General features: G+C 49.9%; 1 protein-coding gene across 2 annotated transcripts in view; it reads right to left on the reverse strand.

Annotated features, from left to right (window-relative positions):
- Positions 1-5,618: 5,618 nt before the first annotated feature.
- EHD1 (EH domain containing 1) overlaps positions 5,619-16,972 on the reverse strand; it is a 46,993-nt gene continuing 35,639 nt past the window's right edge. For both annotated transcript variants that reach the window (XM_025178173.3, XM_006136553.5), the window contains exons 4-6: positions 16,088-16,500; positions 9,630-9,794; positions 5,619-8,369 (exon numbers count right to left, since the gene is read on the reverse strand). In XM_025178173.3, the coding sequence (XP_025033958.1) occupies positions 7,845-8,369; positions 9,630-9,794; positions 16,088-16,500 (1,103 nt within the window). In that variant the 3' untranslated portion in view covers positions 5,619-7,844. The remainder of the gene's footprint in view (positions 8,370-9,629; positions 9,795-16,087; positions 16,501-16,972) is intronic.

A 16,972-nucleotide genomic window follows, 5' to 3' on the forward strand; every position in this document is an offset into this window, starting at 1 on the left:
GCTCCAGACACCTGGGCCAGGTGGGGAAGGGGCGGGGCCAGCTGTGCCAGATGTGCTCTGACAGCTCCCGCCCCCGGGGCTGGGGAGGGAGGGGATGGGAAAAGAGATGAAGGAGAGGGGGAAGTCGGAGACTGATACGGCTGCGGGGGGAGGAAGAGACAGGGAACAGAGGGAGGAATGGCGTGTCTGGGGAGGACAGCAGAGCAAGTTGAGAGGCATGGATAAGAGCTGAAGTACAGCCCCCAGGGAGGTGTGCAGAGGGGGGTGGGGTGGAGTGGACAGAGGGGACACCTGGGGGGAACGGAGAGCCAAATCTGCAAGCAATGGGCAGCTCAGGGAAGGGTAGCTCAAGAGACTGAAGAAGAGATGTGGAGCCAGGATTTGGGGTGAATGGACAGACGGGGAGAGCCACTGGAGGGAGAAGAGAGACAGACGGGGAGAGAGAGATTGAGATTAAAACAGTGAGGGGCAAGCTAGGCAAACGAGCAGGCCACATGAGTGTGGTAACCAGGCCAGGCTCCCGGGCCAGGGTAGTTTTGCTAACTGTGCTTGCCAACCTAGACCCTGTAAGTGCTTGGATGGAACGGTAGCAGTGATTTGATTGGACGCAGTGGGAGCACACACTTCTCCATGTTGCGTGTAGTCAGCATGCACCTCACTTCATGTGGCCTTGCTTTAAGTATGTCACTTCTTCAATAGTGGTAGGAAAAAATGAACCAAAAAAACCCATCTGAAAACCAGTAGAATTTAGTAACTGTGTGCGCACGCGAGCGCACGGCTAAACAGAACATCTCCTGGGCCACACGCAGCCCTCGGGCAGAAGGTTGCCCACTACTGAAATAATGAAAAGAGGGAAGAGGAAATTAGAGGTGAACCCCTACCTCTCCTCTGCTACTGAGGGGCAGCTTGCCCATATCAGGACCATGTTGAGATAAGCCCCTTCCTCACTGGGAACTCTGATGAGACCCCACAAACTCAGCTGACAGCAAGTCAGGCAGCACTGGAAGAGACTGATGTTTGACTGACCAATCTCAGGCTGTGGGCAAAGCACAGGGAGGTCTCAGACTCCTCTCAGCTTCCTACCCTGTGAAGGAGGCAGCTGCTGTTCAGATAGTACTGCTAGTGAGGGGTGCACTGGCTTCAAGGTAGTGACTAGAGCCCCATCAGGCAGTGGCTACATAGTAGGGATGCTAGCATATAGGCAAGTAAACAATTAACTGATAAAACAGAATTACCTGATAAGCCCAATCGACTACAGGCACTCCCCTCTCCCCCTACTGACTCTATCAGAGGCAGCAAGGGGGAGCAGGAGCTAGTACCCATGAGGAGCTATCTTTAAGCAGGTTCCCCAGGAGCACCATATCCACCTGCCCCATGTACTGCTGCCTCAGATAAACACACAGCAGCATGGAGGGTGAGGGCAGGCAGGCTGGAGCAGATACACGAAGGGAGCTGGTTAGAAAGCCTGCGCATATCAGCTCCCATGGACCCATCTGCCCTGTCCCTGCTGCCTCCTACAGAGGCAGCCGGGGGGGGGGGGAGAGGGGGGAGAAGAGAAAGTAGGCAAAAGCTGGCCCTCTTCCTCCCCCCCCCCCAGCACCATGGTGCCTCCTGCCCCTTCCCCAAGAGGCAGCAGTGTGGGTGGGGGGAGGGCAGAGGAGGCTGCAGCAAAGCAGCCTCTGTCCATGGGGAGCTCAAACCCCCTGTGGACAGGGGCTACTACCATGCCAGGCAGCAGGGCAGGGGGTCCATAAGGGGAGCTTTTTTTAAAACGCCATCCTGCTCCCTCTGATAGAGAGGCAGTAGGGGGCTTCCCAGGAGTGGGGTCAGAGCAAACTGGCTGCTAGCCCTGCCCCCAGGGACTATTGAATAACCACTAACATTTAATGTTTACAAGACTACACAGCTATTCAATTACATGACATCTAACATCCCTACTACACAGGGATGATAAAGACTATGCTTGGTCCTGCCATGAGGGCAGGGGACTGGATTTGATCTCTCAAGGTCCCTTCCAGTTCTAGTGTTCTATGATTCTATAGTTTAAACCAGAGGCCATGTAAGCTGGAGGGGGGGGGGGGGTGGAGTGGAGGGAGAGTTTACATGAAGCAATACTACCCCCTGCTGGAGGACTGCATTACAGTTAGCTAACACCAAGCTAACCAGGAGAGGCTCCATCCTACTCCCCAGCTATCATTTAGAAATGGAGAGAGACTCTTCCCTACTTTCAGGATACCACAGCAGAAAGCAGGGACTAGAGCAGCCCCAGCTGATACCAGACCCAGGCAGCTTGTTTTGTTTGAACCAAGATGCACTGGAGCTTTCCCAGACACTGGGCTAGGATTAAGGTTCAGGATTCTATACCTGCTTTTACCAGACCTTTGCTTGTCCTCAGGCAAGTCCTCCTCTCACTGCTGCCATAGTTCCAGATGCCCATACTTCTACACCTCACAGCCAAGGCTGCAAAGGTAGATCTAATGATAGTTGACCACCTCCCTCCCCACCCAGGCTATGTCTACACTGGCCACAATTTCCAGAAAAGGGATGCAAATCAGGTAAGTCAGGATAGGGAAATCTGCAGGGGATTTAAATATCCCCTGCGGATTTAAACAAACATGTCCGCCGCTTTTTTTCCGGCTTGGGGAAAAGCATCTAGACTGGCGCGATCCTCCGGAATAAAGCCCTTTTCTGGAGGATCTCTTATTCCTACTTTGAAGTAGGAATAAGATCCTCCAGAAAAGGGCTTTATTCCAGAGGATCACGCCAGTCTAGACGCTTTTTTCCAGCTTTTCCGCAAGCTGGAAAAAAGCGGCAGACATGTTTGTTTAAATCCGCGGGGGATATTTAAATCCCCTGCGGATTTCCCTATCCTGACTTACCTGATTTGCATCCCTTTTCCAGAAATTGTGGCCAGTGTAGACGTAGCCCCACAGTATAGCACTAGGGTTTCCTAAGAATGACAGGAATCAGGGACTCTGCTCAGCTGAGAGTAGGTGCTACTTAGCAACAGGAAAGGGTTAAAGGCACATGATAGTAGAAGTTGTCCTACAGCAACTCACTAGGGCTACGTCTACACCGTGGAGCTATTTTGGGACACCAGAAGTATCCCAAAATAGCTATTCGGTGTCTTTTGAGCAAGCCCATTATTTCAAAACAGGCTAGCTAATCTGACGTCCTTGTAAGAACCTCATTGTATGAGGAGATGTTTCAGAATAGCATTCTATTTTGAAGTTCGGGGCTGTGTAGACAGCACCAAATTACAAAATTAGCTATTTCAAAATTAACTTGAAATAAGATGTGCATGCAGTGCAGATGCACCCTTGCTGATTTGTATTGTAGAATCAGTTTCAGCCTTGAGCACAAGTCCTCCGCCTCCCCCCATAGAGAATATGAGGAGTTCTGGTTTCACTGACCTCCCCAAATCAGTGAAAACACTTTGTTCTAAGAACTTCCACGCTGCATAAAATCCCATCATTATAAAACTTTCATCCTTCCCTCAAGTTCTGAGTTGGGCAAAAAAAAACCCCTAGAAGTTTCAACATTTCCTTTCACTTTTGAGTTGATGCTTTAACTAATATGAACATACTGTACTGCCTACTGAACATTTTAAATGGACTTTACAGCAAAGTCTAAGCCCAGCTACAATGAGGGAGTCTCAGTGACAACTTGACTCTTCCACTGCTCCTCCCATCCATCCACTGAGGAAGTGGACATTCCCAGAAAGTGTTTTGATTAAACGGCACTTGCATGGAAGACTAGAACATGTGAATGGCTGCTGCCAGTCACAGTTGGCCATTAGGGGGAGAAGTCATGCTACCTTGCCCCTAAGACCTATCCCCCATAGGCAGACTTCCAGTGGGTGCCGTACAAGCAGGCCCTTTTATTTTTAATAGAAAGGCCCAATCTAGATTCTACCCTCAGTTGAAAAGCCCCCAGAGTAGGTCTCAACTCTGCCAAGCACTTCATACATCCCCCACCCATTGTTGAGGGTTGTTTGTGCCAAACAGCCCCCAATATCATGTCCTGAAGTCACAACTCTCTGCAGCTAAGTGACAGCTACATTTCAGCAGCGGGGGGGCAGAGACTCTTCCATCTGAACTCCAGCAGCCAGGCTGTGCACCAAGGATGGCAGAGCTTGGATCCTGCCTTTAAATAAAGCTAGCTTTGACAGGAGTCTGTGCTCTTGGAGGCTGGCTGTACAAGGTTTCTGGAATGTTGTGCTGTACCCATTCCACCCAGCAGAGGGCAACCACATCCAACCCTTCCCCTCTTGACTAGTCCAAGCTGGGTCTAGGTCACATAACATATTTGTCTCTGTATTTGTCCCCACAGCTAAGGGCAGCTGCATCTCATCCCCACACTCAGACTTTCACAATGCTGGTGCCACTGTCCGACCCCCAGGAGGGCACCACAACCTCCCCCACCTGCATCCCAAACAATTACTACTGTGGAGAGGAATGTGCATCTCCACGCCCACCTGCAGACTTGCACATTTGCTAGGTAGGACTGTGGATCCTTCCTCTTTAAGGGCAGGGAACCTTTGATCTTGCTCCAGAAGGAGACAGACACTGCCTGCAGTACAGAAGGCCCTCCTCTCCACATGTAACCTGCCAAGCATTAGACTGGACAATTGTTAACAAAAGGAGCTGGGTGTTGAAGGATGGTGAAGCCCATGGACTAAGATGCAGCACAGGTCAGGAAAAATCCCATCTCTCCACCAGTTGGAAAGAGGAAAGCAGCAGCACAGGAAGGGTAGCTCCATGTACACACAGGAACCGGATCACTTTATCAAGTGATACAGCAGGAGGCATAAATATGCTGACAGGGTCAGATTCCTCTTCAAACAGTCCTGTGTGCCCATCCTTCAGCAGCTTCTGCTCATGTTCCCCTCCCCCCTCCAGTTGTGCAGTGTTCCCTTCCCCACTCTTACTGCTCACCTGGTGGTATCTTCAGCTCACTCTGGAGGGGGGGGGGGTGCTGAAACATGTTACAGCAACTGCAGTCAGAAGCAAGTTAAACTGTATGTAGTGAGAGAACCTTACCTCTTCCTCATGTAGCCTTTCCCCAGGGGAAAGGTGGCTTTGTGGTAAATAAAAGACCCTGACTTTCAGGCCAGGGCCCTCAAAACCCAGCTTCCCCTCACACATGCTTGGCTCAATTGCTGCATGCGTAAAGGGGAATAAGCCATTTAGAGTGCAAGCAGCAGCTCCTCAACAGTTGTATCCCAGACTCAGGCCAAATGGGTTCTAGTCCCAGCTCTGTCATTGACCTTAGCAGTCCCTTCCCCTCTTTCATAGTAACTTTCTAACTGGTAACCCAATCCCAGTGTCAGCTGACCCCCACTCCCCTCTATCAGGAGCAAGATAGGCCACCACTGCCTCCTCCAATAGCCATCCTGTAATGTCCAAACCCATAGATAGCCCCAGAGTCAAGTTTAGATTGGCGTTTTGGGCCTGCACTGAGGAGCAGTTCTCCAGCTCAGGAAATACTCCAGAAGGCGGCCCACGTTGGTAGAAGCTCTTGCCAGCACAGATCTTTAAGATATACCCATTCCTTTCACAAAGCTCAAAAGCCACCTCCCCTGGCATTTCCCATAAAACAAGACAGACTCAGTTGCAGAACTTGCCAATACATTTTAATGTTTCAAAAAATTGTATATAGGCTTAAACAGAATGCACTTCCCTCTGATGCACAGGCCTGGGGGAACCCCTTCTTGAGAACTGCTTCACTGCACAAGAGGTAAACAAGGTACATAGCTGACAGATGTGCAGTCCTTAAGTCTGACTCCTGTGCCACAGGAATCCACATGAAGCCCAGGATACAGCTATGACAATGGACAGCTGGAAACATTCTAGCCAGTCTTGAAGTATCAGTTTTAGCCTCTTGCCTGGCACATGGCTGCTCCAGCAATACTTGCCAGGGGAGGGTCTGATACCAAAAGGCTTTATTCTCCATTGGTGGTGTCAGCCACACAAAACCAGGTACATACCAAGCACAGCCAGGTTGTTACAGCAGATAGCTGAAAAGGCTTTGTCTGGGTTCCCCTGTGAAAGCAGCAAGAGAAACCCACCTATCCATGTTGCTTCCAGTCCAGTCACAAGAATAAGGCCCATCAATAGAGAGGCCCCCACTTTAGCCAGACCCTCCTCCCTCGTATCAGCCTGGCAGGAGGATGCTGTGGCTTACCCTTTAGGTCTCCCCCAGCACTGTGCTGCCATTGCTTCATAAGAATCTGCCTCGAGAGTTTGACAAAGAGCCTAAATTGGGTGCCTACTCCCAGCAGGATTCAGTGCACCTAACTGGGTGCCTCCATAGGTGGCGTGGTAGGCCTCAGTCAAGCACTGCTGGGACAGAGAATGGTAGTTAAAACTGCAAGCAGTGGAGTGGTTGGAGGACTTCTGGCAGGGCCCTTTAGTTGACAGAGGCAACCAAAGAAGAATTTAAGCAATTGCCATCAGCCTGTGCAGCAGTGGATCAGGAACATGGTCATCCTTTCTCCACGGGTGCTTGGGGAATAGTTCCAGGTCTAGACTTGGAGGACAACCACGTCAGACAGTTCAGTGACAGTCACTAGCAGACTGAAGCATGCTGCCAGAGTAACTGTCCTGAGCCCACCTCAAGGTTAGTCCCAATGCTTCTCAGGATGAGTGTTTCTCTAGACAGACAAAGTTAGAGGTCAACATCTGACCATGTGATACAGTGCAAAGTGTGTCAGTTAATGTGGATTAACAGGCTCAGATTAGGATTTACCTTGCACATCTCAAACCATGGTGAAGACAGAAGGAAGGAAGTGCTACAGCAGAGTAGCCTGAACTGAAGCAACCAATGAAAGTCCTGGGACTGAGAAGTCAGACCTGTGACACTTTAAGGAAGATGCGGCCTCAGGACTAGACTATCTTTAAGAAATTCAGGCTTCCCAAAACAGAGATGTGGATTGTGAAATTTACAAGAAGCCAGGTCAGTGAAGACATGTCTAAGAGGAAGTGATGATGCCGAGGGGGTTCAAAGCAAGTATGTAGGCTTGCTGTATTCTGTAAAAAGGAGTCTGGGAGCAAAAGGCACAACAGCAGCACCGAGATTCTCCCTCCCCCTCAGAGAGGTCAGTCTAAGACCTCCCTCCCCCCCCTTTCAATTTTAACTAGTCTACATTTGATAGCTAAAACCAAGAGTCATTAACTCATTTACTTGTGAACGAGTGGTGGGATCAGGAAGCCCTGGGGGAAATGAGACATTAACCCTAAAACAAACCACCTAGGTCCTTAGCATAAAAACTGCTCTGTACATGGGAGAAAAATCAGATGAGGATTGAACTGATGTTTTTGGACCACATTCTTACAAAAAAATTAGATCAGTTGCTTAACCACAATGGGAGTTACACCCCCTCCCAAATCAGACAGCTGGGGAAGAGCTGTTGCCCCAGCAGAAGGGTGAAGCTGATTCCATTGCTAGCAGTGCTTCCAGGCAGGAGAACTGAACTGATACTTGCAGCTTGACCATGCTGCCCCTGCCACAAGGAGCCATTCATTCACCTTAGTAAGACAAACCAGTTGCATTAGCAGCTCCTGGAGCAGCACCTCAAATGGAGAAGAGGGGAACAAAAATGTGGCCTCAAATATATTAAAAATATCATTCTTGTGCACAATGACATTATGAGGGTTTCATTCAGATCTTAATCACTCCTATAGATGGGCACATTTGGAAAGTTGTTAAGTTCGGTGCCTTTTGAAGAATTCAAGCTGTCCACCAGCTTTTAGGGGTTGTGGATCTTTGGCAGATTGTCAGATGTTGGAATCCAGGCATCTTGCTGCCCATCCTCCCACCCCCATTTAAAAGATGCTGGGGAGTCATTCATGTCTGCGTTTGGAGGGAGGCACTAGATGGGGGGGCAGTTCTGCAGGTAGCTCATGCCCTTCTAGCTTCACCTTGATCAAGTGGTTGGCCAGGGCAAACTCCTCATCATCCAAGAGTCCATCTTTGTCCACATCAGCCAGTTTCCAGATCTTGCCCAGGACAGTGTTGGGCAGCTTGGATTTCACCATTTCCTTCTTGGCACTGGCACCTGTGATCTTACCATTGACAGGTGAGAGGGTGTAGAAAATTTCATCATAGCTGGGCTTGTCCTTGCCCACCACCCACTCAATGTCATCAATGCCCTCACCAGCCCCCTCTCCATAGCCATGACCAAAGGGCCCATTCATGGTGCCCTCGAAGGCTCCGCCCTTCACCACCTGCGTGGGCATCTGAGACTCTTCCTGACGCACCATCACCATGAGCCGGGCAATGTCATTGGCCAGCATGTCATCCACTGCATCCAGCAGCTTGGGCTTCAGGGGCTGAAACTTGCTGAAGTCTTGAGCCAGAAGGAGCTCCTAGGAGAGAAATGGAAGAGATAAGCATTCAGGGCTTTGGCACTGGGGAGCAGGCTACTCCCCCATCCTAATACCCCACACCTCCAACCCACCCCCTCAATGCTCACATGTCCCTGCCCCATCCAGCCATGCTCAACTGTCCACAATCCCATCTATCCTTGAATGGATAGATTAATCCCCACAACCCAAAATTCCCATATGCCCCTACATCAGGCCCTTCCTAGTCCTAATGAATACAACCCTTATCTTAGACATCCAGACCCCTTGCTTAAGCTACAAGTAGCAGGTGAAGCACTCAACTGTCCTCCATTCCAGAGGTGGTTGCAAAGTGGCACATGCACCATAGGAAGTGGGAAGATAAACAGCATATAGGGGAAATTTGTATTTAAGCAAGGTACCAGCTTCCCATAATACCTGACATCTTGCGTCCTGTGAATATATTTTAAGATTAGCCCTTCTTCCAGGACTTGGGATCCTGAGAGACAACAGCACCTCCCTATCAGCCTGTCTCAAATCCAGCCACTGGCTTGTATCAGTGCCATGCTGGAGTTAGAGGGACTCTTGCCCTCCCTCAAACATGAAATCTTATCTGATTCTGGTTTTAGAGTGAACTGAGATCACCTGTGCTGCAGGAGAACCAAGGCAGACAGGAATGCTCCTAATCATCTATAGTGGGGGGCCACTAATGGGGCTCATTTCCTTGCTAGAGGCTAGTCAGTTAGAAGTCTCTAGCAATGACTCCAAAGGCATCAGTGACTGCCTAGAAGTCATAGTCATAGCCTGACTATCAGAGTGGCTCAAGTACAAGGGTAGGCAATAGTTTTTGCCTAGGGGCCACTTCAAAGAAATTTTAAGTGACCCTGGGCCACCCTGGAAGGGGTGTGGCCTAAACAGAAGGGGGCAGGGCTAACCCACTGCCACCCATGGCCTGGAAGAGGCTTGGCACACTTCCCCACCCCAAGGTCAATTAGGGCCTGGTGGGCAGGAGAGCACCCAAAGCCTCCCTCCCACCCTGTGAGGAGCTCATGGCACTTTGAAGTGTCATGGGCTCCCTGCAGGACTGGGGCAGGGCGAAGGAAGCTTCACATAGCTCCCCCCGCCTCCAGGCCCTAATTGGCCTGGGGGCAGGGGAACACACAAAGCCTCCTCTGCTCTCCCCTCAGCCCTGTGTGCAGCATGTAGTGCTTCAAAGCACCAGGCAGGGCAGGAGGAGGCTTGGGCACTCCCCCACCCTCAGGCCCTTCAGACATGGCTTTGTACCTGCATTTTGCGCAGACTGGGGAAGTCTCCAGGGGAGATCTGATGCTCCCGCTCAATCTTCAGGTAGATTTCACCCAGATTGTTCACCAGCTCCTTTTTCTTGCTGTCCTTCCCAAAGACATTGGGCATTTCCTTCTTCAAAGAACTGATGATGTAGGCATGGACCTAGGGAAGGGGGAAGAGAAGAGCAATAATGCCTGGTAGATAGCATAATGTTCTACTTTCCCTGCCCTAATCCAAACCCAATTCCTTCCCAGAGCAGGAAATAGAATCCAGACATCCTTGCTCCCAACCTCACTGCTGTTCTAACCCATTTGACCATGTTCTGGCACTAAGGAGAAAGACCATGGAGTTCCCATTCCTACCAAGAGACCTTATCCATGCAAATCCATGCAAAACCATGAATCACTCAAGAGTACTTCCTTACAAGAGCAAACAGCTTTATCCTCACTTCAAGGGGAAACTGAGGTACAAGGGTGGGGAAAGATTACCCAGCAGGGCAGGAGTAGAGCCAACAGAAACAGGTCTTGGAAACCCCTACTCAGCAGGTTCCACTGCCTCAGGTCCCAGTCTGGGGGGAAGCTGCCACAGACTGCTGGTGCCCCCCTCCCCCATATGCAGTGGCTTTACGCCTTAGCTTCTGGGCTCATCATTTCCCAGGGAGCCTTCTGTCTATGCAAATATGGGCATGTGCATCAATGGATTGTGTCACCACAGAAGGATTCTTTATTTTAAAGGTGAATTGGGAAAGTCTCTTCCCTCTGGGCTTCAATATTAGAGAGACTTGAACCCAGGCCATCACAGACCTACTAATTCATTCCCCATGGAACGCAAGTTGGTCTTAATTGGCACTGGCCCAAGAAAGAAGTTCAAGATCATCTAAGTGACTTGAACTCCTTAGACCCTATTTACTTTCACTGTTCTTGCAGATAAGACTATCAAGAGTGCCTAACTAGCATCTGGGTGATAATGGCCCATGGAGCAGTCATCCATTCTAAGCCATAAGAAATTAAGGCCAGAAGACCTTTGAACTAGCCCAGCCTCTTGCATAAAAAAAGTCAGAGCAAAAGCACTGTTTAGTGCAGGGGTGGTGAACTCTTTTTGGATTGGGACCACAGAAGGAAAAATAAAAGTCAGTCAGGGGCTACACACAAATGAGAAGTGGAAAAGCCTCTTCACTGAGGCCTGACTGAGAAGACAGACACTCCCACATACCACAATATAAGGGTCCCAGCCTAGAAGACTGTGCATTCTAGCCCCCAGGCAACAGCAGCGGGTCTTGAACACCAGCATGGGCTCCCCAATTCTGAGGGGGAGCTGAGCCTCAGGAGCCAGATCCAGGCAAACCAAGGGCTGCCCCCAGGCAGGAGGATCACTAAACCAGGGACGGGGATTAGAGAACTAAGGACTTGAGGTCTGCATTGAGTCCAACCTGCCACTGACTAAGTGACAGATAAGTCACTTTGCTGTTTTAACTCAGTTTTCCCATCTGTAAAATCGGGATCATACGGGCTTACAGGTATATTTAGGATTGTAAGGCACTAAAATATTTGAGAACTTCATCTAGCTATTCTCACATGGAACCTATAGTTTGAAGTATAGCATCTCTTCTGGAGTGACAGTATTTAGAGACCCCATTTAGACAATCTATTGTGTTCTTTCATCAGTCCTTGGAATAGTCACCCTCACTAGGGAACATCTGCCCCTGTTGGTATGAATCTTGCTTTCTTGTTCTGTCTTCTGCTAGACTGAAGAGCCATCTACCACCAGAAATCTTCCTCAGGTAGGGTCTTAAAGACAGTGATCAAGTCACCTTTAGCCCAGGCCCACCATCTGCCCATGAAGAGCCCCTGTATGTGGGGGTCCCAGCAGCAAACAGGAGCAGCCCTGCTCAGTCCTGGTTTGTGCAGGGACCAAAACTCCCGGTGGCTCTAATTTAAACAGTAGGAGCTGGACACTTGCCCCTTGGCTGCTACTGCCTTTTAAACTGCAGTACTGCAACAGGGTTTGGTTCCAGCATGAGCTGGGACTGGACAGCTGCCCACACTATGGTGGCTCTGGGGGCCAGGGAACACCGCTCTTAACATGGCTGTTGGGAGAGGTGTATCCTGCCCTGCCTCTCAGCCAACCAGCACCAGGCTGGGGTGGGGTCTCCTCCAGTCACAGAAGAGTGTTTTCCTGCATGGCGGCTTGCATGGAGCAGCTCCATGCAGACCTCCCACCATGCAGGAAGATGCTCCCCAGAGACCCTGTCCCTTCACAGTGTTGGTGCAGAGTGCTGGTTGGCTGAGATGGCGTAGGACATGCCTCCCAAACAGCTTCAGCTAGAGTGGTGTACACCAGTGCTGGCCCCCAGAGCCACTGTGACTCAGCAGCCAGAGGTCTGCAGCCTGGCAGTTCGGCTGCCCTAGTCCAGCAAGTCCCAATAGCAGAGCCTGGACTCCAGGACACAGTTAGGCCATTCCATTAGCAGTAAGTTAGCAGAGATATAGGAACAAAGTTGTAGCCTGATTTAAGTATTATGGTCAATGATCAGAACCCCACTGTGTTAAGTCCTTCATGGACATCGTACAAAAACTTTCTGTTAGACTGTAACCAGAGTTAGAGTTTGAAACTGCACATATTTTGGAAGGCCTGACCAGCCATATAAATGCTATTCCTTTCTGAAGTGGATTGTGCTGAATCAAGCACTAGTTTGAGAAACCTAGTTTCAGCTCTGGTTTTAAGAGCTATTTCTGACCCATATCAATGTGAGCCTTGTGTTTTCCCCGAAACAATCAAGTTTTTACTGTTCCTGGATAATGCAAATAGAAACTGAAAGAAAAGATCCATAAAAAAAAAAAGAGAGACAGCTGTGTTCCATAAAGAGCTGCACTTTTCCAGACGGGTTTCACTTCTCTAATATGTCACACTTGAAGATAAGCTAATGCCCAGAACAGTGCAGGGTCCAGTCAAGAGGTGTTTAAAGATGGAATTTCCCCAAGCATGGCTCAAGTTTCTATAACTTCTCTAAACTGACTGACAGCCTCAACTCTCCAGCAAGGGAAGTTCATCTGAGGGGTTTACCTGCTATAAAATGAAGCTGTTAGTAGTCTGGCAAGAAAGAAATATAACTCAAAAAAAATCCCTGTCTTATCACAGAACCACACTTCTGGGAGCAGTGCACCGACAAGTGGAGAGGTAAGAAAAAACCCACTACTAATTAGTGAGCAGTACAAGCTATGCCTCACCTACTATTAAAAAACAGCAAGTAAATGGTCTGGTAGCACTTTATAGGCCATCTACATGTTTTCTTAGTCTATAAAGTGCTACCAGACCATTTGCTTGCTGTTTTTCCCCCCGTAACAGACTATCACCTACTATTGGATTGGAACGGTGACTTCTCACCCATGGGGCTGTAGCCAGACAGCCAGCCCCCCCCCCCATCTCAAACAATCTTGCTTGCCCTCTGAGATGTCTGTATACAGGGCAGAGAAAGAGCAGTAAAATCAGCATAGTCTATGCTGGCTCATCTGATCCAGAGAAGCTGAAAAAACAGATATGTGGAGAGAGAGCGCGATTAAGGCAATCAGCATAGCCATTAAGCTTTGATGCAAGATCAGGATATGCGAGTGTGCCCGGCTGGCACCCATGTTGATACGAACACACAGTCCCTGGGAGAGGAATTTCCCACTGAGAAAAAGAATCCCCAGTAATTCCAATTTAGTTCTCTCTTACAAGTGAGAATTAAGTTCACAACTCCCTTGTAAGAACTGGTCTCACAAAAGACAGACCAGCCCCATTTGGCATGACAGACAAGAGAAATACGTGACTCCATGAGTATAAAAATAGGTCCAGCAACACACTCACTTTGAGTGTCATTCTACCCTCTACCTGCTGGTCGGGTTAGGTGTTTGACCTCCCAAGGTTCTATGGGGACGCCCACCTTGTATTTTCGTCTTTCCTAGGAATTGAGGGACCGGCCCTGGCCTGACATGCTTGAGTCGAGAGGCACAGAAGGGGTAAAAATTGTACCTGGATGTGGTCCTCTGTCTTAAGTGTACACATAGAAAGAGTAAGCTGTTACTTGGTACCATTATTTCTATTTTTCTATCTTTATCTTCTTTGTAACCATTTTTAAAATCTATATTTTGCTAGTAGTTAAGAAACCAATAGCCATTGCAACCATATGATTTATAAGCTTCCTCAAACCTGTAACTGTTTAAGTTTTAACCTGACTCCTTCAGTTGCTGTAATAGAACCAAGCACAATTTAAAAGAACTTCAGCCAGTCATAAAGGGACAGAGATAGGGAGAGCTTGGGCGTTTGGATTTGTGTCACACCCAGGTGGCAAAATCCATTGGGGCGCTTCTCAGCCTTCCCGAGGCTGCCCGCTGCGAAGGAATTATGAATTCTAGCAGCTGAAATCTGAAGTGTAATAAGCTCTCTGTACACTTATTGGGACGCCCTTCAACCTCTTCCAGGTTGCCCACTGCAAGGGACTCAGCAGTTGAAGTCTCGGGTGTATAGTACACACACCACACACACACACACACACACACACTCACACACACACTCACTCACTCACTGCCCTGACCGTCGGCTGACAGGGGCTTGCACTCATACTGGACTATCTGCACCAATGCAGCCTGAAATAGCAAGGGTGCTGCAGGCCAGACCTGGCCAGCCATGATACTCTGGGCCACCAACACCCCACAGCCGACTGGGATCCTTAGGCAGGCTCCCTGCTTGCTATGCCCATGTATACCAAAGTGGCCAGCTCCTGAGACCACGTGCATCTGTCTGGGGGGCATGGGCAGAACTCCAATACAATCCTCACAGCTCCCATTGGCTGGAAACTGGCCAATGGGAGCTGGCTGGGCCATGCTAGTCATCCTTCCCTACCATCCCGGATGCACTCCATACATAGATGCATGTGGCCCTAGCAGTTGGCTGCTTCAAATAGCATGCAGAGGCATGGCAGGCTGGGAGCCTCCCTGAAGGTCCTGCTGTGTTGCAGTCCTGGAGCTGCGCAGGGTAGAGTGACTCCCAGCTAGTGCCTGGCACTCCACTTCCCAACCCTAGGTCACAACCCAAACCCTCTGAACCTCCTCCTGCACTCCTGCCCCAGGTCAGATTCTCTCCTGCACCAGTGCCCCTCCTAGACCCTCCACCCAGAGGCTGTACCTCCTCCATTAACAGAGTTCAGCTCTTGACAGCTTACAAAATTCTTGGAGTGCCCCCCCCCAATCAAAAGTAATTGCCCACCCCTGCTGCATAGATTCTACAATAGGGGCTTATACTTATGCTGCTAAGTAGTAGAAACATTGACCAGGAGTCAGGACTCCTAGGCTCTTTTCCAGCTCTGTGGTGGGGACACAGTTTAGTGGATTAGAGCAGGGAGCTAGAGACAGCACTGATAGGAGCAGACTTGGGAATAGCAAACTGCTCTGCAAAGTTGAGTGAGCCCTTACCTGCTCTAGAATTTCACCTGAATATCCCAGAGTGGGAGGAGAGACCCAAGAGGGGTAAGTGTCTCATTGTGGCTCTGACAGAGGGGAAAGCAAGCTGGTGTGCCCCAGTGTAGTGCTCTGGCAAGAAACTGGCCTGCTGGGGCACTTAGCTGCAGGGGGATGGGCAGGATGCTCCCAGCCTGGCTCCCAGCTTCCTACAAGCTGCCATGCTAGCAGCAGGCAGCCTGGCAGGTTAGAGAGTCTAGCTGGGGGGCAGGGGGAGGAGAAGGGCCTGAGACTGCCCCAGCCCAGAGCCCCTGAACCTCAATTTCACAGGATGGGTGCTGCACAGCCCCTTACTCTGGTTGCTGAGTTTTTGGTTTGCTGACCAGGGAGCAAGGCAAGGTTCACAGCCTGCTGTTGCTCCTGGCTGCCCAAGGAGGGAAAAGGAGGAAGGCACAAGCCGTGCACTTTGCCTCACTCCCTAGTCAGCAAAAACCTCAGCAACTGGGGTAAGTGCAACTATGGCCTCTCTGCCCCTGAAATGTCCCCCTTGTCCCCCTGCACTCACCCAGCCCTCTGCCCTGAGCTGCCATCTCCTTATATAGCCCCAACCTTGACTCCTGCATCCCCATACCCAGCCCTAGCACCTCACCCCCTATGTAAACAAACTGGCTGACCTGAGCCTCCCTGCACCCCACCCTTAAATTTCACACAGGTACTGTTGTATGCCTAACCCCCTCCCTGCAAGGGGGAGCGGGATGCGACAGGAGAGTACCTGTAAGAAATTTAAGTTATTCACCTCTGCTCTGAATAGCCATGGGGACACTGATCTCAGTCCAGGGGGACTCATGCCTGCAGACACATGGCATAATAGGCACACCCTTGCACTTGGTCAAGTGAACTCTGAAATGGGACATTAATGCTAGTCAAGAATCATCTTTGTTCAGAGAAGGCTTCACCTAGATCAAATCCCCCCACTTTGGTCTGTGGCTCAATGGAGAGGGAATGCTTGAGGCACCATACCTTGGCTAGCCTGGCTCTCTTGATGAGGTCATTGAGCTTGCGGAGTGCAGCATTCCTGGGCAGAGACTGGATGTCTTTGAAGAGATCCTGCTCTTCTGCTTCAAAGAGCTTCCTGTTGTCAGGGATGAGGAGTGGATGGGACCAGAAGGAGCCAATGTAGACTCGCACCACCTCTGGTGTGTTGATGATCTTCCCTAGTGACCACATTAGAGCACCGTAGACCCGCATCAACTGTTGCGTCTCGATCTGGTCAGCTTTGTTCAGCACCACCCGGATTTTGTCCTCGTGGTTCTTCAGGGCCTTGATCACCTCTGAAAACTCATCCGAGATATCCAGCTTGTGAGCATCAAAGAGGAGGATAATGCGGTCCACACGCTCTGCAAACCACTCCAGTACTGCCGCAAAGTCATAGCCTGTGGGAGATGAAGGTCGTGATGTATAAACTATAACTAGGAAGGAGTCAAGGTAAAGCATCAATTTGCAACTCTGAAGACTCTGGTCTATCTCCAGTCCTGTCACTGAGGTTGTGTCTAGACTATGGGGTTTTCCAGAAAAACTGTCCATGGAATGCATCTGCTCTTCCACTTTTTTGCAGAAGATGTGCTCTTTCGGAAGCCCTGTCTTCCTTGTGCCACGAGGAAGAAGGGCTCTTCCGAAAGAGGGTTTTTCCAAAATTTGGCCCAGGGTAGATGGGCCAAATTCTGGAAAAGCCTCTTCTGAAAAAGCTATTGGAAAAAAGGTACGCAAATTGTGGAGCACAATGTGTACCTTTTTCCAATAAAGCCCTGTAGTGTAGGCATAGTGTCAGGCTCTGGCTCATCATTGCCATCATGCCTCAGTCTCCTCACATCTTGTCTTACTGAGTTGTTGGGGTAGCACCTAGGA

The sequence above is a fragment of the Pelodiscus sinensis genome, chromosome 11, assembly GCF_052426305.1.
Source record: "Pelodiscus sinensis isolate ZL-2025 chromosome 11, ASM5242630v1, whole genome shotgun sequence".
Lineage (NCBI taxonomy): Eukaryota > Metazoa > Chordata > Testudines > Trionychidae > Pelodiscus > Pelodiscus sinensis.